This window comes from Octodon degus, unplaced genomic scaffold, assembly GCF_000260255.1.
Source record: "Octodon degus isolate 3935 unplaced genomic scaffold, OctDeg1.0 scaffold00043, whole genome shotgun sequence".
Lineage (NCBI taxonomy): Eukaryota > Metazoa > Chordata > Mammalia > Rodentia > Octodontidae > Octodon > Octodon degus.
Window position 1 is genome coordinate 7,082,701 of NW_004524619.1, and position 22,487 is coordinate 7,105,187.

General features: G+C 37.1%; 1 protein-coding gene across 5 annotated transcripts in view; it reads left to right on the forward strand.

Annotated features, from left to right (window-relative positions):
* Positions 1-22,487, forward strand: part of Erc2 (ELKS/RAB6-interacting/CAST family member 2) — a 1,093,013-nt gene that overhangs the window by 476,569 nt on the left and 593,957 nt on the right. For all 5 annotated transcript variants that reach the window (XR_002821190.1, XM_004631628.2, XM_004631626.2 and 2 more), the window contains one exon: positions 10,742-10,909. Coding sequence is in view for 4 of the 5 variants with exons in the window: in XM_004631628.2 (XP_004631685.1) it covers positions 10,742-10,909 (168 nt within the window). In the remaining variant the exon portion in view is untranslated. The remainder of the gene's footprint in view (positions 1-10,741; positions 10,910-22,487) is intronic.

The window sequence follows — 22,487 nt, forward strand, 5'->3', positions numbered from 1 at the left end:
AGTTCAATGAAGTAAAGTTAGTGTTGGAAGTTTTATTAACAAAAATTTTAAGTATTAACACATGAGTTACAATTCCCACGTGTTTTTAGAAATTTGCTGGAGCTGAACTGAACATTAAATATTGAACTTTGGACTAGTCACTTAAAACCACCTAATTTTAGTGTAAAAAGTAGCCAAAAACTTAAGTATGAAAACAGATTTAATAAAGTTGGCTGTATTATTAACCCACATATGATACAAATTCTTCCATGTAGGTGATGCAAAGTACTCTTAACCCAATCTTGTTGTCTTCAAGTAGGTGGGATGTGGGACTTAAGTATAATTTTTTGACAGGTAGGTAAAACAAATGCAGCTTTACAATCTGAAAATCTCAACTGTGTTATTAACAAGCTGGTGATTGTAACTTAAGTTTTAAAAGAATGGCATATGGTTTTATAGTACTAAATATATCTGAATTCTATTTTTTGAATTGAAAATATACAATGAACAGACATAATATTAAAGGTATACTATAAATTATGAAGCACTTTATAATATAGCCATTATTACTTCTCCTTGTGCTATCTAAATATTTTTAAATATATTGTAGATTATTCTCCTTGCTTAGTGTGTGAGCCTTCCCTTGCTAGCTGGATGCCAGAATACACAGATTGGGTTATATAGTCCTTATGGCCCAAGCAGTAGAAATCCATGGATTACAGTGATGATCAGAAGGGTTGAATATCACAGACATTAACTGGCTGCCTTCAAGGGCTGAAGGCTTAGCTGAAGTGACTGAATCTCTTGTTACTTATGATGGAGAATGAAAGATATTTTATAACAAAAACCCTGAATTCCAGGGCTCTTTGAGAAAAGAGACTTCTCTGGGTTTTCAATTGTAAGCATATCCTCACCCTACACTTTTGTAAGTGTAATCGGAGACATGTGCATCAGACTGGCAGTGACTCTGTAGATGTGCCGAAGACACCGTAATCAGTCTTATGGAGAAATGTTGATCTAATTCCAGGACTGCTATCTACCCCCAGGCTAGACTGTAGTTCAGGGTCTGTAATATCAACAGCTTGGGAAACATAGAGTCCTTTGCCTTTTGGGTATTTCCCAGCCACCTTAAGCTACAGGTGTCTAATCCTGAATCCCTGATTTTCTTTTCTCATGCCTGATTTTCCTTTCCTATCACAGGCAGTAATTCTGTTATGTTCTGAGCTGTTCCAGTCAGTAATTCAGGAATTATCTTTCATTTTTTCCTTCCTTTAACTCCAACGCACGCTCAGTTGTCCCAGCTGTCTCCTGATGGCATGTCACAATATATCTTCTCACAGCCACTTTTTCTCTTCACTGCTTTCATTCTGGGTGGGGTAACCACTATCTGTCTCCCTATGGTTACTGTAGCAACTTCTTACTTGTCCTCAGTTTCCATTTCTGTCTCTTGGTAACGGTTTTCTATAGAGAAACTGAGGGAATTTTTAAGAAAATGTGCATCAAATTGCCTATTCTTGGCAACTTATAGGATTCTGTTGACTTTAGGGCAGCATACATGGCTACTGAGTTCCTGAAATGTGGCTGGTCCCAATGGTGATGTACCGAAATATAAATGCTCAGGTTTGAAGACAATCTGAATTGGAAGATGTAAAATATCCATTAGCATATTTCATATCAATTGTATGTTGCTATTCTAAATATAGTAAGCTAAATGAAATATATTATTAAAATTAATTTTATCTTTTTACTTTATGAATATGGCTGTTAGTTTATTTTTTATTTTTTTCCATAATTTTATTGAGAAACAAATAGCAATGAGACAGTTTCAAATCAAATTGGTAGGACAGCTTCAATAATTAACACATTGCATACTGTCTTCCTAGTGGTTAATTGTTGTACAAGATGCAGACATGATATCCTATTTACAAACACTATTGGAACAAATCCCTCTATTCATTGAATTAAGAGAATGTAGCTATATATCTATCCTAACCATTTTGAATACACAGATACAAAATGGTCATTCATCTGTATCCCCTTTTTTTGTTTAGTTCCGTCATTTAAATATTATAGATGTGTGAACTTAGCAAAATATTCCAAAATAGTCCAGTAGTCTATAATAGTATTGGGTCTCCCACTTGACTGGAAATGTCAGAAGTTGCTGATAGAAAGTTTAAAGCTACAGATGTGGCTAGCATCATATTTATTTTGGATACATGGTCTTAAATCTTGTTCCCAGAATTATGGGCAGGCCTGTGCAGCATTTCTAGCTAATCCTTGCACCTCAGACACCACTCACTTTACCTGGTGTGTGTGTGTGTGTGTGTGTGTGTGTGTGTTTGGGGGCATCACTCCTTATGCCAATTATTTTTCAGATGTTCATCAAATATAAAGAATATTAAGGTTCCTTTAGTACCTGACTCTGGAATGTTTGCTTTTAATTAAAGTCTTTCATAAGCTAATTAACTCTCCTAGAGAATGTATTCCCAGTTGGGAAATATACCCTCCCACCCACCCAGACCTCTTGCCCATTGACACATGTATCACAAAGTGTATGCTAAATGAAATATTTTAAAATAAGTGTCAGGCTGTAGGAAAATCTGGTACTTGTCAGAACACAAAACCTTAGTTATTGGTTCTCTTCTCTTCCTGAGCACTGTTGATCAGCCACCTTTATTGCATTCCTGCAGTATATAAATCACTGGATTAGAGGCTGTGGAAAGTGGAATAATAAAATATAATAACAATAGCAGAAATTTATTGAGTGTTTCTAAGTTTCAGGCACTGTGCTAAATACTTCACATGTGTAACTTAATTTAATCTTAAAAATAACTAGATGCAAAAGGTACTACTAGACCTATAAAACATTTTAGTTATGTTCTTGATGTTTGTAAGGTCTGTGGGTGAGTCTTTTGCCTTGAATTGGCTGAACTTAGTTTTGCAATGCAGAGGATGTTAGGAAACACTTGTTCACCCCAGAGTCCCTACTTTACTCAAACAGAATTGAAGCAAATGGCCTTCTTGGGCCTCTTTTTCTCTCTTTCCCAAGGGCTTGTTTTTTAGCCCCTGTGCTCACTCTGCAAGACCTTACTGGTTTTTCATGTTAATTCTGTCCTTGGCTTTGGTCATTTCTCCCCTTCTTTTAATTTGGGGTTAAAGGAGTTTGGAAGTAGATTTTGTTTAGAAAAAGTGGTAGGTTACAATGACCTGTTTCGTCTATTTTGTGATAATCTCTAAGACAAATCTTTTTAGTTTTTTTCTATGTTAAAAATTCCTTGATTTTTTATTCTTGGTACCATTGCCATAATTTGCAGGGCAATATACCTGATAAAATGAAAAGAAAGAAAAAGACAAAGCTACAACAGATAAAAGACCTGTAGAATGTACATGTAATTGACACTACATTGCTTTAATCAGTAGCTTCACTTTTTGCAAACCGTGGTTATAACAATCCTGAACCAGAAGGGTTTCCTTTTTAAGCTGTAGTAACTTCTCTGACTATGGATCATCGCTCCTTCTGTAGCAGATTTTTACAGTTCCTCTGATGCATTTGGGACAACTGTCTCAAAGTAACCTGCAGCTTTCCTGACAACTGCTAACTCTCCTGCTAAGAACTGTAGCCCTTTTTGGTCATTTTAAAAAACCTTTTGCTACTATATGCACCACTTATACCACCAGATCCATAACCACCACCACCACAGGGACTGCCAGAGCTTCTTTCACCAAAACTGCCCCCCTTCATGGGTCCATAATTTGACTGTTATTGTTCACTATAATTTCCAAAATCATTATAATTCCCACCACCACCATAGTTACCACCACCAAAATTTACTACTTCTTTGTAACCATCATATCCTCCTCCACCACCACCGTATCCACCACCTTGGTTTCCATATCCCGGCCCACCACCACCATACCCTCCTCTACTACTGTACCCGTGACCACCACCACCACTTCCAAATCCATTATATCCACCATCACCTCCTCCATAACTACCTCTGCTGCCACCTCCGTCACTGTAACCTTTTCCACCAAAGTTTCTTCCATGACCCATAAAGTTGCCAGATCCACCTCCCTAGCTTCTTTGTGATCCAACAGACTCATCTCTTGTTTAGAAAGGACCTTTTTCACTTCACAGTTATGCCCATTAATAGTGTGATGTTTCTGAACAAAAATTTTTATCAACTGTGTGTGATCATCAAAAGTTACAAAAGCAAATCCTCTCTTTTTCCCACTCTGCCTATCTTCCCTAACTTATATGGTTTCACTCTTGCCATATTTTTCAAAATCGTCTCTCAAATTATATTCTTCTGCATCTTATTTAATACCACCAACAAAAGTTTTCTTTACTCTTAGATGGGCACCAAGTTTTGCTGAATCCTCTCTAGAAATAGCTGTATTTTGTTGCACTGCACACCTATGAACTTTGTGTGATCAAACACACACTGCTGCACCCACCTCTTTAACACAAGAGTAAATCATAAAACCAAAGCCTCTGGAATGTTTCGTTTGAGGATCTCTCATTACCACGCAATCTGTGAGTGTACCCCATTTCTCAAAATGTTCTCTTGAACTATCATTGGTAGTTTCAAAACTGCGTTTCATAAACAACATCCTGAACTGATCTGGTTCCTTTGAATCATGGCCCTCCATTTTGAGACCAGACTCACATCTTCTCACTTGAGTTCAATTTCTTTCTAGTTTTAAAGAGTCCATCTTTTAGCAAACCCAGGAGAAATTATAATCATTTTGGAGTAGTTTAACATGCCATACTGTAAAACCAATTCCTGTTGGTGGTTGAGGGGTAAGTGGAGAGAAGAAATGACTTTAGAGGTCCTTGAGGACCTGAACTTAGCTGATATCTTATAGTTGTACCATTTGGAAAATGGAGTCTTTAAAATCTTTGAGGAAGGAAAGAACGTGGAGTGGTGCTGACAAGAAGTGTTGGATCTCACTTCTGTTTGAATTTTATGAGAAAACACGAGGCTTTATGTTTCCATAAAGGGGCTAGGACTCCTGGTCTTCCCCCTGTTGAAAAAGGAAGAGTTGGATATGAGTGAGGGCTGGTGGTTATCACCCCAGCGACTGGTTATTTTAGTGTTTGTCTCTTTAGAGGCTGTGTGCGCTGTGCACACATCGACTCTGAGGCCGCCTCATCTGAATTTTTGCAAGTTGAGTCAAACTCAAACATACTCTTAACCTAAGTCTACTATTAAGGAAAACAAACAAATGAAACCTTGAAGGTGAAATAAAGCTGTATTGAGAGAGTTTCTATGAATGAATGTTCTAGTTTCACTTTCTTTTAAAGTTGTTCTTTGTAATACATGTTTATTTAATTCCTGAAGTGTTGTCAAGTGAGCAGCATTTAATCTGTGAATGAATGTTTTCAAGTGGCCCCTTTTTCCCCTTCAAGTGTTTTTCTCTCCAGTGTTGTTGTAGTAGTCATTTTAAGATTGAAACGAACCATTAGATATTTAAAAATTATTTATAGCACATAAAGTAGCACTTAGCATTTTGTCACAATGTTGGAACCCTTTCTGAAGGCCCCTGTAAAATGTGCCTGAAGGGTTGGGAGCCTTTTGTATATGATTTTTAGAAATATAACTCAGCATTGGAACTGGTTATAATTCCTGGGTGCTGACATGAAGATTAATAGTGCTTAACTCTGATTTTGGCAATTTTTGCCAATTTCATTACTGTAGTTTTTTCTTTCAAAGTTATTACCTGGAGCTGAAGGATAACAAATGTTTCATACTGTTAGATCAAAGGTTAAAATTTCATATGTTATATTGTCTTTACATAAGGGCACCCACACACGCGTGCGCGCACACACACACACACACACACTCAAAAGGAAACAAGTATTTCTCCCAAAATGGAAAGATCATCCTATCTGTAACATTAATGACTAGTTCTCATGTGGTTAAATCATATATAAAGCTTGAGAATTTAGCCTTACGTAAGTTTCTGCACTGACTGTATCATATAGATCTAATTTTCTTTTTGTGGGAAATGATAGTGTTCTTTGCTTTGCCAAATATTATTATTGATTCAACTGGCAACGTTTAAGAGAGAGAACATCAAGGGTTCTTAAAACTATTTGGTGTTGAGTGAAGAGGTAGAGGAAGATATTCCATATTCCCAAACATTTTAAGTTTTGTCTCTTCCTGATGTTGGAATATAATCTAGACGAAGAAGCTTTTCTGATCCTTTCAAATATGATGTTCACTATTGAGAGAAATCAGGATATCAGTAAAGGGAAGTTTAATTCCACTCATTGATAATCTAGTTTTGAATGATATATTCTAATTTTTAATATATTTTCCTTGTCTGATCTATCTTGTCTTTAAGCTTCTGTGCACCAGAAGGCCTGTGTGCCTGCTTGTGGTTTTGTACCATCTGGAAGTTCAAATTTGACTTTAGAAGTGATGTCATGCTTGCTTACTGCAAGCCAGGCTAATGTTGGTTGAGTATTGGATGCAGTTCAGGTCAAAGTTTTGCATTAGAAAAAAGCTTCATTTTTTGGTTCTAGGAGACTGTGTGAAGCTCTAAAGATAGAGTGCAGGTGATTGAAGGGTATGGTCCAGATTCCTTTGACGTTAAGTACATGCTTCCTGGCACATGGAAAATAAACTCACACACAGAACATCTTGGTTGGAATAGAATCCCTCCTCCCATGTTGAGTATGAGTGTTGCAAGTACTGTGTGTCGATCACTGCCAACCTTGTTCTGGTTTAGACCAGGAGAGATATCCTCACTTCATAGGCTGCTTTTCATCTCCTCTTAGCTCAGGAAGATGTAGCAGGGCACTGGTAGATCACACATGGTAGGAAGGTGCTACAAATATTAAGTAGATTATTCATCATTACAGAATCTTTTTTTTTCTATACTCTCTAGCACCAATCACTATCATTTCCTTTTATTATAGTTTGAATGATTTGCATTTCCTTTTAGCTCAGATATAGACCATGCAACGATCATAGGTAGAATATGGAGAGAGTGGGAATACAGTAATATATTTCTTCCCAGAATCCTACAGAGTATGCCTGTATATAAATATCTGTATTTTACAATGCCTATACTTGGTTGTAATCCTTTCTAACTGCCGTTATAATAAAAATGCTTAGCACGTCCTGCCAATTTCTGTGAAACTCACCACATGCTTGTGCTTTAAACAAAACAAAGAATCATGTTTTGTTATCAGATATGGTGAAAAACCAAAGAGAAGTAGTGAGATTGTTCAATGTTTGTAAATGAAAACAAATAAACAGAAATAAAATATTTAGAATCTGCAATAGTGAAGTCTTAGGCGTGGATTTTCACTTAGAAAAGCAAATATTTTAAGAATACAGTTATTTCCCTCACCTTGAGAGTCCCTTTATCTGTACATTATGTGAAAAGAGATGTTTATCTGATATTTGAGGAATCTATCTAGTCCCAAACTATCCACCTGCACTCTTAGTGTAGTTGAGCTCTTTTATCTCCTGGGCTCCAAGTACTGGTCTCTATCCGTTCCTTACTTGTCTTTGTCTTCCTTTTTGGGTTAGAAACTGGAACACCTTTGTATTTGCCTACCTACCATCACCATTGACCTTTAGAAGTAGAATTTTGGCACCCACTTCTTGGAAAGGGTAAGCAAAGGCAGTCCTGCTCCAGTAAATTCTTTAATGTCATCATTCTTCCCTTAGGTAGTTTACCAAATACTGATTCCTCCCTCCCATCATATATAGTATGAGGCACTCATCAGGGTTTCTTCTAACCTCTTTGTTTTAGAAATGGCGAAGCTGTGACTGAGGGCTGGCTAGGAGAAATGAGGGTTATTGGTCCCTGGTCCTCACAACTAAATACAAGCTGACTTGGACCTAAGACCTGAGTCTTTTTTTCTCTTATTCCAAGTTGCTTTTTGACTTTGTGTCTTCATAGTATTTATAGTATTCATGTATCCATTTAATTTGGTTTATTATAGTGTTCTTTCATTCTTTAAAAACATTTTTCATCAAAATTCTAATTTATATATAAAAAAGCAAAATATTGAACACAGGTTATTGTGAGCTACAGCAACCATCTATCTACAGCTGGTCCCATTTGTTCTTCTCAAGGACAGTTCGTTTGAACTCATTTACTTCAGCTACTTTGACCTCTCCATTTCTATCTCTACTATCTGGCTGCCGATTTGTTGATTTTTCTGGTTTGGAGCATTTGCATTATATACTTTGATCATGCCAGTGCCAATTAACCAGGTGAACCTCATTGTCCCCAACCTCCTTTATTCTCCCAGAAGGATTATTTTGAAATCTGGTTGCCAACCTTATTTTTGTTGTTGTTGTTAGCTTGGTATTTCTAGGTCATGAAAAAGATTGCTGTAAATTGTTTCTTAATCCTTAGTTGTGCATTCTTACATTTTTCAATTTTATTGAAATGTAATTATGAAGTATTGAAGTATAAATGAAACCATATAGTATACAGAGTTTTTGATAAATCTGTTCACCATGCATGCCATTCAATTTAGAGAATAAAAGGGCTCTACTTGCCCTTTGCCATCAGCCCTCACCCCTCCTCCTACTTCTAGCAAGCACTGCTCTCATTTGTGTCACCATAGATTACTTTTTTTCAATTTTATAGAAATAATTACATAAGTCCTCAGGATTCTTTTTATTCAGCTTGCTTATGATAATACATCCATGTCATTGTATGCATCTGTAGTATATTTCTTTTCATGACTGGATGATATTCTACATAAATACACCTCAGATTTATTTAGCCATTTACTTGATGGTAGATATTTGGGTTGTCTAGTATGATGCATTATAAATAATGCTGCTATGGACATTTCTGTATATACCATTTTCTGGATTCACTTATGATGTTGCATAATTTTGATTTGTTATAATACACATAGCATGTTCCTATCTCGCATCAAAAGGACTAATTACAAGGTACATCATATATCCCTTCCCAAGGGGATCAGGATGAATCATTGGAGTGGTAACTTTTGGAACCCAGGGATGGTTCTAACTCTGACTTTGTAACCTTTACACCAGATAACGTATCATGATGTCTTTAGTGATCAGAGAAAATAAATCATGGTAGTTTTCTTAGTTAATTTGGTTTTCTATGACACAACACCTGGATGAGATGACTTGTAGATACCTGACATCTATCTCTTACAGTTCCAGAGGCAGCAAAGTACAAGAGCAGTGTACTCGAGTCATTGTCTGGTGAGGATCTTCTGTCAGCCTCATGGCTGATGCCTTACTGTATTCTCATCTGCTAGGAGAGGCCAAAGAACTCTCCCTTGGGGCTGCTTCATAAGGGACAGAGTTCTACTCTGAGGGCTCTGCCCACATGATCTAATTCTCTCAGAACAGACCCTCTGGTATAATAATATTATCACCTTGGAGACTAAATTTCAACATAAGAATTTGGGAATGACACAAAATTCCTACAATGGTAGTAGTACCTATGTAATCATCAGCAGCAGAACCTTTTAAAGAAAGGGTTCTAGCCATTTAAAAAAATATCCAATTAAATAGTAAAGCCTGTGGGAACAATATATTAGATAGCATTTTTCTGGTGAGAAAATTCTCCTTGGAAGCCTCATGGCCTGTTAACTATAAAAATTAAGGATAGTAATCCTTCACATAAATTGTCATAATTGTTTTTTAAAACTACAGTAGTGTGCATTTAGAAACTTGCATACAAATACAATGTTATAGATCAATGAAGTGTAGCTTTAGAAAGCTCTAGAGGACTAACTTTAAAGTGGTCACTTAATGGTTTTCATATTCCTTGTATTGTTTCATTTTTTTCTACCATCACAGTGATTTTTTTACTTTCTCTGATGTGGTCTGAGTAGTCTGAAATTAAAATTTCTCTATGTGTGGTGTTGAGAATTAAGAAGGATTTTTTTTTCTTTGCTGACTGATGCTGCCTTAAGGGTGGGTCTTTTAAGGCATGTGGAGCTGCGGATCGAACCGTGGTCCCCTGTGCCTGACTGGGCTTGCCCAAGCAGGCGCTTAAATAACTGAGCTAAAGTGCAGGCCCCCCGTGTTGAGAATTAAGAAAAAAATAAAACTTAGTTTCTGCCTTTAGTAATGACACTTGAAAAGGAAGAATTATGATTTTTCTGATTCATAAATATAGTTGTGTAACTTTTGAGCTCCAGTAGAAATAGTAAATTTTTGGTATGCTTTTTTTTTTTAAAAGTATTTGGAAATGATCTTCCATATATGTAAATGGAGAACGAGTGTTTCGTATCCACATCATTTTCTTCTTCCAGCAGCTCTCACTTCCTCTCAGGAACTTGTATTTCTCTAATTCAGGAGCATTTCTCTCCATGTCAGTCTTGTTCTTCCAGATGCTTGTCAAGGATGCACAAACCATGGCCAATAAAGTTTTGCCCTTCCTGGGCTCTCAGAGGCTCAGGTGTTTATTTGTGTGCTTTGTTTCTCAGCCTACACAAACACACCATTTCCTGTAAGTGGGTGAAGGGATACAGGATCAAATTCTTATTTCGTAATGTCTTACTTCATGGACACTTTATCTGCTAAAAAAAAGCATCACTGTTCAGACATGGACACAGCAGGAACTTAAGGTAGTCACCGATTGTTAGGATGTGTGGCACCGAAGTGCCTGCCAACAGTGGTGTGCTCATGCTGTGCTCAGGAGACATGGGCTACAGCAGTGCCTCCTGAGGTACTGTGGAGGTTAACTAATAGCATCTTTTTAAAATCAAAGCCTTCTTTGTCTTTCCTGATTTCAGGTAGATGCACTGAGATTACGACTGGAAGAGAAGGAATCTTTTCTCAATAAAAAAACAAAACAGCTACAGGACCTCACAGAAGAGAAGGGTACACTGGCTGGAGAGATTCGGGACATGAAAGATATGTTAGAAGTCAAGGAAAGAAAAATCAATGTTCTTCAGAAAAAGGTGCGTAGCTGACATAAGCCCTTAAAGTTATGAATTTATATTATCTGTATTTCCTAATTTTAGGGCTACTTTGAGTGTATGGAAAATAAGTTATCTTTTAGGAGGTTAGATTAAGGAGTATAAACTTCTTATTTACAAGTATTTAACATATTGATAGTTATATCCTATTATATTTAATGTGGCCTGATAAATTTTCTATTTGATTATTTAAAAACTAAATAGTGTGTTTTTTAAACTTGTAAACTTAAATACAAATAGAGGCAATTGTATATATTTAGAATTAAATCTAAAAAATAAGTAGTAGACCAGGTGTTCAGCAAGCACAAGGCTCTAGGTATAGTCCTCAGCACTAGGGGGTGGGGGTGAGGGTGAAATATAAAGTCCAAAGAATTAATTAGTTTTCTTTTTTCCATACTGAGAGTTGAGCCAATGTAATTTTGGGTCTTTAAATGTGCTTTAGAAACATCTTCAAGTTACATAAACTTTGGTAGAGTCTTTTGTGCCTCTCAGTTCCTGGTGGTATAACAAGACCTATGAGGCTCGGTAATTTATAAAGAATAAAAATTCATTTTCTCGCAATTCTAGAAGTTGTGAAATCCAGGATCCAGATCCGGGCAGGCTTGGCGTCTGGTGAATGCACTTTGTTGCTTCATTGTTGAGAGATGACCAGTGCTGTGTGTTCACATGGCCAGTGGGGTGGCAGTAAGAAGGCTTTTCTTCTTTACTTCCCTTTTGGGGTTGCTAATCCCATCTATGAGGCCTCTGGTACCCTGACTTAATCAGTTCCTTTATAAAGGTCCACCTCTTAGTATTATCACATGGGTGATTGCTTCAACATGTGCCTTTTGGGGTCACAATCAAACCAATGTAACAGACCTACATATTATTTCTGTGGGAGAAGTAACGTTTGAAAGCCATTGCTCAATTTGAGTCAGCATAGAGAATACATAAAAATTTCTTACCATTGTGACATTACGTGAAGTGTTTAACTTCATGAAGGCCCTATTTTTCTTCTTTCATTCAGTGGCTCACATTCTCCATTGTAGGGGACCTTGATTTTTTAACAGCACCATAATTTATTTTCTTTCTTTCTTTTTTTTTTTTTCGAGAATTCCTATTTGCTATTGTGTACAGTTTTGGTAGAACCACAGAATGCCTTGCTTTCTCTAAAAAAGAAGAGAAACTAATTCCTGCTCTTTTATGAAAGCAAAAATGAAGTAGAAAGATGTAGAGGTCTCAGATTAAAAGGCAGCTATCATGGAAACTGGTTGGAAATTAGCAGTGGGTTGTAGGAGCCAGCTGGCCAGGACACGAGGATAAACAGGCATGTTGCCTGACACTAAGCTGTAGCTGCAGATGAATGAACAACTGGCCACTCCTCTTGGTATTTCTTTGATATCGGCAGCATCATAGCTGTTTTTCTTGTATCTACCCATAGGTTTTCTATAATCTGTTCTTAATTTAGAAGCTGGAATAATCCTTTGAAAGCATAATATAATTTATGTCACACTTGAACAAAACTCTGCAGTCTCAACCCACTACATAATTTGTGGGGTCCAGTATAAATGAAAATATGGAGACTGTTATTCAGAAGCTCACATTGTGGGATGGCAGCAGCAGAGCACTAAGCCTGGCTGAGAGCCCAGTGCAGGGTCACGCGTTGTAGACCCATGAAGCTGTCCCATTCCCATGCTACTCAGGGTAACAGTGGAAGTCCTTACACACACTCAGTGTCCCACATCATTGTGCATTGTTGTGCTTCCTGCTGTCTCGCTGTTCTTCCCTTTGCTCATATCACGTTAGCCTTCATGCTCTCCTGTGGAGACCCCAGAGGTGCTTTCTCAGGGCTCAGCCTTTTTTTTTTTTTTTTTCTTTTTAAATTTTAGGGAAGGGTCTACACAGTGTTCAGGGTCTCACTACTAGATCAGACTCAGTGATCCACCTGTTTAGAACCTCCCAAGAGCTGGGATTACAAGTACTTGTCACCACGCCCAGTCTCAATTGCCATCTCAGCATGCCCCAGGGCAGGGCTGGCACAGCACGCCCAGGAGGCCTCAGCCCTTTGCTGGAGCTCTGGGGGGACACTCATCCCGGGACTGCACTGCCTGGGCTAGGAGCTGTGAAACTGAACTTCTTGAGATGTGCTATGAATGTGAACTGTATAGTGGATTTTGAAGACATTTCATGAAAAACACAATGTAAGAACTTTTAAAAGTAATTCTTATATTAATTATAGTGAAGTAAAAATATTTTAACATATCAGGTAAAATAAAATGTACTTTAAAAATTAATGTGATCTGTTTCTTTTTACTTTTGTAATGTGACTACTAGAAAGTTTAAAAGCACCTGTGTGACTCCTGTTGTTTCTATTGGGAAGGACTACTCTAAATATATACTTGGCTAGAGCTTTTACTTCTTTTGGGTCTCTGCCCAAATGATATATACTTTGTTACAGACTTTCGTTCAGCACATGTAAAATAGCTTACCACATTCCTACCACTTGTATGCCCACATGCAGTTTTATTTTTCTAAATAGAACTTATCCATCTGGCAAATTTATATATCTTTAATTTGTTCATTTGTGTTACTAGAATATACATTTCGGGAAGATAGACTTTATTTTTTCTACTGATATATCTTTAGCATCTAGCACATGTTCATGCTGAATAAACATTGTATGAATGAATGAACCAATGAATGAATGAATGTGCTCCAGGTAAAGTCTTGTGTAGGAGCATTTGATTGCCCCATGCTCAATGACATGCCTACCACCTTTTCTCAGGAAACCTTTTTCCTCAGAATATTGGGCTTTGTTGGACTGGGTCATTATTTCATTTATCTCGAAATTTTCACTGACAAAGTCAAGGTCATTTGATTCCCCTCTCATAGTGCCAGGTATTGATGCAGATAATTAGAGTCAACCTAAATGGAGATAAACAAGCACCTTTGAATCAAAGGGGCTGTCTGGCGAGGCAAGTAGGACTAACAGTGATTTTTATGATGATGGGTCTGAGAAATGTTCTAGGGTTACAAGAGGAAACTTTTCATATAAAATCTCTAGCAGCGAATGATAACAAAACCTGGAATCTGCTGAACTTTGTGTGAATGTGGGTATGTATGTGGGTGTCTTGTGTATCTTTTTTGTGTCTGTAAGTAGTGCAGAGCAGTTAATCAAGGGCCTTCACCCTGAGTTACAACCCTAAGCTTTTTTTTTTTTAGTTTGAGACAATCTTGCTAAGTCAATAAATTGCCCAGGCTGGGCGTTAACTCTGTCCTCCTCCTGCCTCCACCTTCTGGAGCTCTGAGATGACAGCTGTGCACCAATACTCCTGGCTTGCATTTGCCATATATTGAAAGCTGAGTGGTGGATGCTGTGCTGTACTTATATACACTATTTATTTACTTATGACCTTAACCAAATGAGACAGGTGCAATTAAAAATTTAGGCTTATGGGCCAGCAATATAGCTCAGTGGCATAAACACCTGCCTGACAAGTGCAAGGTCCCAAGTTCAATCTCTGGTACTGAAAAAAAATTAGGCTTATGATAAGCTTGCTTAAGGTTGAATAGCCAAAATAAAAATGTTAATATATGAGAAAATAGAATAGATTGGCTAATGCATATTAAGTGAATAAACTTCATTTTCTTTCTTTTTTTTTAGAATGTTTTACTGTATTGGTACAATGGAAAAGTTTTATTTTTTAAAATTTATTTTTATTACCAATTCACCATATATAACAATCATATTTCTTATCATTAGGTACTTTTTACTGTACATAATATCATAATTTTTCTTTTTTCCCATTCCTCTCCCCTTCCTTCATCTCTTTTTTCTCTTTCTCTTTGCAAAAGGTTGTTTCTATTTCTTCCTTCCTTTCTCTGTTTTAATCCCTTTCCCTTTCTTCTCTTCTCCCTATTTCTCCCTTGTTCCTCTTCACATTTTAACATGTTTTTCCTACTTTCTAATATCATTCATCTATTTAGCTCCTTATTTGCTCTTTGGTTTATCACACAAGAGAAAAATGTGATATTTAAATTTAGGTGTCTCACTTCACTTAACATCATGCTCTTGAGGTATGTATCAGTACAGATATAACACAAGATGTACAAGTGTATAAGAAATTCCAAGATTGGCTTACAATGGTCAGCCACAGAGTCAGATGAGGAAGCGTGCAGAGTGGCATCTGCACACTCGAGACTGCAGGATTCAGTCCAAGGCCATGTTCTGTGCAAGCCCGTATCAGGAGGCCAATGGGTCTATGATGGAAGGCTGATGAGTCTATGCCAGAAGGCTGAAGGACCCAAAGCAGAAGCCAAGAGTCTGTGCTAGAGCCGGGAAATGATGTCCAAGCTGATGGTAAGACTGGAGCTCCTCCAAGGAAGAATGGAACCTTCTGTCCTTCCTCATTCTCCTTTAAGTGATGAGTCACTCTAGATTGTGGCCTCCACACCGTATGGTGTGGAATTGCTGAGCCAATTTAGTTAGGCTCTTAGCTTCTCAAGTTGGCAAAATCAACCAACTACTACAAGGTACATTGATTTGCATTTGGATTTGTGTGTGTGTGTGTGTGTGTGTGTGTGTGTGTGTGTGTGTTCTGGGAATCAAACTTGGGACTTTGCACTTGCCAGGCAGGTGCTATACCACTGAACTATCTCCCTATGCCGTTTAAAGTTATACACAGGTTCACAGACTTAATTTGCCCTACCATTTGGAAAAGATGGTCATGTTTGTGTTTATGTGGGAAGGATGGCCACAGTTGTGTTTGGCACTGATGCAGAATTTACAGATAGAAACAAACTTTGCCAAATGCTTCTGTTTGTGAACCAAATTGTTTACAAATAGAAGTGTTCACAAACTGAGTACCACTGTACCTAATTATTTGTTTATCCTTCTTTATGATAGAGTAGTATTCCATTGCATATAAATACATTTTCTTTATCCATTTATCTGGTGATGGGCATATGAGCTGTTTCCAATATTTAATGTTTATAAATTGTGCTGCTATAAACATGTGTGTACATATATCACTTGTAGTATGATGCTTTTAACTCTTCTGGAAAGATTCCTTGAAGGTACCCAGCTGGGTCAAATGGAACTCTTGCTTTAGTTTTTTGAAGAATGTACCTAATGACCTCCATGGTGGTTTCACCAATTTACAATCCTTCTAGCAATGGAGAAGGGTTTCTTTTTCCCCATATCCTTAGCCACATTTGTTATGATGTCTTCATTCTTTCTGGAGTGAGAGAGATTCTCAGTATTGTTTTAATTTGCACTTCTCAAATGATGTTGAACATTTTTCATATACTTATTTGCTATTTGTACTTCTTCAACTGAGAAGTGTCTGTACATTTCAGATGTCTTTCTTTGGATTGGATCTTTAAATTTGGAGGATTTGACTTTTTTAGTTCTTTTCTATAATCAAGATAGTAGTCCTTTACTTAGGAATATCTCATACATTTTTTTCCTGTTCTGTGGGCTCTCTCTTTCCTCTGTTGGTGATTTCTTTTGCTGTGCAAAAGCTGTTTAATTTGATGTGATCCCAGTTGTTGATTCTTTGGAGTATTTCTTGTTTTACTGAAGCTTTGTTCATATTGAAGTTTTGTTATACTACATCTATATCTTCAAGAGTTTTACGTATTCTGTTTTATAGCAGTATCTTGTTAAGAATTTTTTGTGTCTGTGTCCAAGAGCAAGGCATCTCAGCACATCCCAGGAGCAGTTCTGTTTTTTTTTTTTTTTTTTTTTTTTTTAATTTGGATCTTTGATCCATTTCGATTTTAGGTAGTGCATGATAAGAGATATGGGTCTACATGCAATCTTTGGCCCTTGGAAAGCCAGTTTTCCCAGTTCCACCTATTAAAGAGGCTATCTTTCTTTGAGTGAAGGTGTATGGCCTCTTTGTTAAAGATAAGGTAACTGAATGTACTTGATATTGTTTCTGAATCTTCTATTCTGTCCTATTGATTGTTGAGTTTGTTTGTTGGCATGCTGTGTTTATCATGGTAATTTTGCAGTGTAATTTCAAATCAGGGATTCTGTTATCCCCTGCGTTGCTCTTGGATATAGATGCAAAAAATTCTTAACAAGATACTAGAAAATAGAATGTAACAAATGATCAAAATGATTATACACCATGATCAAGTAGGATTTATTGCAGGGGTACAGGGATAGTTCAAATTACCCAAATCAATAAATATAATATACTATATTAATAGAACCAAGGTTGAAAAACTTACAGTCATTTCAATAGATACATAAACCACATTTGACAAAGTCTAACACACATTCATGATAAAAAAATATCCTCAAACTGCTAAAAGCTCTCTATGGTAAACCAATAGCCAGTATCACACTAAATGGTCAGAAACTGATGGGTTTCACTGTAAAATCGGGAACAAGACAAGGATGCCTACTGTTGCCACTCCTATTTAATGTATTTCTGGAAATATTAGCCAGAACAAGTAGTAAGAAAGATAAATAAAATGAATATGGGTAGGAGAGGAAGAAAATAAATTGTCATTATTTACTGATGACATGATATTCTACAGAGAAGACCCCAAAAACGCCACCAAAGACTCTTAGAGTAAATAATGAAATTGGGCAGCATAGCAGGATACAAAGTCAACACTGAAAATCAATAACATGCCTGTATGCAAATAAAAACCTCACTGTGAAAGGAATTAGGGAAGCAGCACCTTTTATAATACCTTTAGGAAAAATGAAATACATAGGAATTAGTCTAAGGAGGGAAGTGGAAGTGTATAGTATATGGAAAACTATAGTACTGTGAAACTGGAGATCAAGGAGAGTATCAGAAAACCAAAAGACATTCTCTTTTCTTGGGTAAATAGAAGCAGCATAGTGAAAATGACCGTACTTCCAACACTGTTATACACACTCAATATAATCTCAATTGAAACACCAATTTCATATACTTTATAGAACTGTAGAAACAAACCTAAAATTTATATGGAACTGGCTGAGGCCTAAAGCAGTCAAAACAATTCCAGGACTCATTTTCCTCAGTTTATATTATGATGGTACCAAGTGGGAATGTGTTGAGCAAAAAATATCGCAATTGTTCCTTTGCCAGGAGTTCAGCCTAAATAATGGTACTCAGTTCACAAACTCAGTTTTTCCCCCCATAATTCTGGTCACAAATCAAGTTCCATGAAAACAAAATCCATTTTCCACATAAGGTCAAAATTGAACCTAATCATTGAATTGGGTTTAGTTCTCATCCAATTTGCTTTGCAACCAAAATCTTGGAAAGAATTAAGTTAGTGAACTGAGATAGCACTGTAGCCTCATTCTTGAGGAATAAAGAATAAAAGACAATTGTTTTCAGTATTTTTTTTTTTTTTGTATTTTACTAAGGGTCTACAGGGTCTACAGGGTCCCACTATGTAGATCGGACTTGTAGGGATCCTCCTGCTTTCAGCCTCCTAAGTGCTGGGATTACAGGCATGCAGCACCATGCCCAGTCTCCATCGCTGTCTCAGCGTGCCCCAGGGTCATGGCCAGCACTGCACACTGGGGATCAAACCCCTGCCGCTGCATCTGCCTAAGCAGGAGCTTTAATCTGCTGACCTATTTGGCTGGCCCTTTTTCAGTAAGATTTGAAAAGGAACTTTGAGTGCACAAATGAAGGATGATCACTTTTATTGATGAGAATATTTTGCAAAACTTTGAACTTTCTCTCACAGCCAGACTCAGTTTTGGGAACCAATTTGGAAGTTCTAAGGCAAAGCCAGTCAATTTATATTTTATTTCCTTCCGATAATGTGGTCATGCTCTCAAGTTTTTAAATCATGTAGAAAACAGATTTGGAAATGTTTCTTGTGTATTGGGGTGAGGTTGCTCATCTTCAGGTTTATTTAACCAAGCATCACTGACCCATTTGTAGAGGAAATACAACCACTGGCAAACTAGTGAAGGGTTGGGAACTCTATTATACTTTCAGTGTGAAAGTGAAATGATCTCCAAGAAAATCATGTTCACCATTCAGGAGCAATTCAAAATGTGAAAGTAAATTTGAAGCCAATGGGCCAATGAAATTCTTCCTTGGGGGCTAGAGATTCCTTAGAGTTTTGACCACATTTTTTATAATTGGATGTTCTAAGGCAGGTCTATTTGGATTGCAACAGCATAGAGTTCATGATTGGGTATGTTGGCATGGCAGAATAATAAGCTCATTATAAATGTAAGAGGTATAATACTACCTTTCTGGCATTCTACCTTGTGTTTTAATGCCAGTAGAAATGGGTATGCTTTGTTCCGAGCTATACCTATGCCGGAAAAGCTAGTCTTTTACCTCAAATCTTTCAGATTGCCTTAAGAGCCTTGGGTCTCCAGAGTGCTGTATGTCCTGTAGCATGTGCGATGCTCTACACATTTTGTTACTCAATGAAGGAAATGAAACTGAATAAATAGAGAAACCTCAATGATAAGACATCCCTGACCAACCTTTTCTAATAAGGCAGAGATTTTACAGAATGAAATGTAGGTCCTAATACCATATGTTTTGCATATTTCATACTTCTAAGATATAGAAAATTTCAGTAAAGGACAGAAATATTCATATATGAGAAGTGTTCAGTGGACTCTTCCTTCTGGCTGAGATACCAAAGTCAAAAGGGCAGTAGTTTTCTGAGTGTTGCCACAGCATTCTATTCTTACTTTTGAATTCAAAATTGAATTCAAACTTCAACTGATGAGGTGATGTCTATCAACTTCTTATAAGAAATTTCATAAAAACTTGATGACATTGGGCATTCAGCAGGTATAGAATGCTCAGGATTTTAGGACATGGTAGCATTATTTTAACCGACCCAATTCAGACCATTCTGCATTTTATAAAATTCTTATAGCATAAACTTAGTGCTCAAAACTTAGAAAGCTAGTAAAATTGGCTAAGATTTCTATCTCCATTTCCATCTAGGTCTTAGTACCGTGAACAGTGAATACGTTGGAAAAGGAAGGTAGGTGGTGGTGATGGAGTTGGCATCTAAAAGTGTAGTGAGTCGACCTGATCTTTTCAGCAGTATGCTACATATTTGGAACAATCTGAATCATGATAACCTCAAGGGTAAGGGTGCTATGGAGGTACATATGATATGTATGTTGGCATACTGACTTTCTTCATGAGGTTTATTTTTTAAAAAATCATAATACTTAGGAAGACACTTGCAGAACATAAGGATTTCCCCCTTAGTGTAAAGTTTAAGAAATGGAAGATATCAGGGCTCTGGATGGTCTTAATCAGTTAGCTCTCTCTTGAATCAGTTAGCTCATCCTCTGTGTTTAAACATCTAGTGGAGGTTCTGTACCTGTTATTTGTAGGTGTCCTAATTTTTTGAACACATGCAAACTCATATTTATTTCACATTTACTGAGTGTTTCCTATGTATCAATCAGTCACTATCCAACATTCTGAAGTATCAAAAAGAAATAAAACAATCTAACAAAAAAGAAAGAAAGAAAGAAAGAAAGAAAGAAAGAAAGAAAGAAAGAAAGAAAGAAGGAAAGAAAGGCATTCTTCATTCCTGAAAATTTGGTTGGGGAGATCTGCATGGATAATTCTAAATGTAAATTCAGTTAGAAAAACATATGGCATGTTACCAAAATCAAACCACTTGATGGATGCAGACAGCAGAATCCACTCCTGATTGCTATAACTGAAAAGAAATTCACTGTAAGACCATCCAGAGCCCTGATATCTTGCTTGTAGATTTTGACTGGGATGTCCAAGGAGGATAGCTGTATTTGACCAAGAGAAGGCAAACACCACAATGATCTCATAACTAAGAGTATGGCCAGTTTCCTCCTCTGACAGTTACGTAGTCAGTCAAGATTATCAATCCTGAGACTGAGCTTCACATTTGACACAAATGCCTCTCATTGGCAAAATCTAACTAGACCCTTTCTCCAAAGGAAATCTGGGAAGTGTGGTTTCCAGATCTACCCTTGAGCTTTCTGCCCAGTTCTTGTGTCACTTACTTAGTGAAGTCTTTGCTGACATGGCAGTCTAGCAGAGGTTTTATACTCACAAAGAAGTGTTTTTTGGCTCAGTTCATAATTCCACATCCCCTTGGTGAACGTTGGCTTCCCTCATAGGGCTCAAATGACTGTAAGTGCCCAACCTTGATCATCAAGATACCTCCAGCTTCCTGCTAAATTCTTGACATGTTCTGGCCTTCAATCAAAATGAACTCAGCTAACTTTCAATGAATGAGAACTTGAGAGTAGAGAAATTGCCTTGAGATCTACTTCTGATCCAAAAATATTGTTAACTGTGAGGAGAGTCATTTTCCCCAGTGAAATGTTAAAACCACTTGCTTCTCCAGAGTACTGTATGTTCTGTGTAGGCTGAAAGATGGAATCATTTCATGAATAATCAAACTCAGGAGGCAATGATTGCTGCTGTACCCACACTTAATACTTCTGGCCTTGATTCCATTAACTATGAAAGGTAAAAAGTGGTGAGGACTTGAGTAAAGGAATTTAATCACTCTCCATTTCTCATTTTAAAATTTATTTATTGGATATAGGGTCTCACTACTTAGCTTGGACTTGTAATAATCCTTTTGTCTCAACACTCCCACTGCTGAGATTACAGGTGTGCACCACCACACCCAGTTTTGGATCCAGCATGGCATGCATGGGGTTCTGAGGCCTGCACAGGATGCGGTACTAGGGATTGAACTTGGGTTCTGGCACTTACCAGGCAGGTGCTTAGACAGCTGAGCTAGAGAATAATGTCTTTTTCTACAAACAGAATGAATGGCTTCTTCTCTGGTTCTTCTGACTTACTGGATTATTAGTGAGATAGTGTTTTATGAAAGTGCTGAAATGAAATTGATGATCATGTATGGTCTTTCCTAGTTAGGACAGTGATAATGTTTATTATAAAATGTTTATCTACTATTTTGATTAAACTCTTTTATATACTAGACACCACTGTAAAGGGCTTTGCCTCCTTAGCTTATAATTGCTCATTACAAACCAATGACCTTAGGTAACATCATGATCTCCATCTTACAAAGTGAGGGGACGGTTTTAGAAAGCAGCTTGCAAGAAAGTGATGGAGCTATTCTTAACACACTGTTCTGCTGGTTTTCAAATTTATCATCCTGCCTCCATGTAGCTACACTACAGTTTCAATAATTTTCCTGAGCTTAATATATAGGGACATCTATTTTTAATACCAAACCAACCAGGTGAGATGCAGCTGCCAAATATAGGAAAACCAATGAAAAATAAGTTTAAACATAGAAAAAGTGTTGGGTGTGGTGACACATGCCTATAATCCCAGCTAATAAAGAATACTATAAATTCAAGACCAACTGGGTAATTTAGCAAGATCATGTCTTAACATAAAATGAAGAGCACTGGGGATGTAGCTCAGTGGCAGAGAACTACATAGTATGCACAAACCTTGAATAACATCCCTAGTATTAAAAAAAATTAATAAAATACAAAACCATGTCTGGATTTAACAATATATACAATAGCTATATGTAGAAAAAGGAAAATAAAAATAGGGGTAGCTTTCCATTTTATCTTTTTTATTTGTAA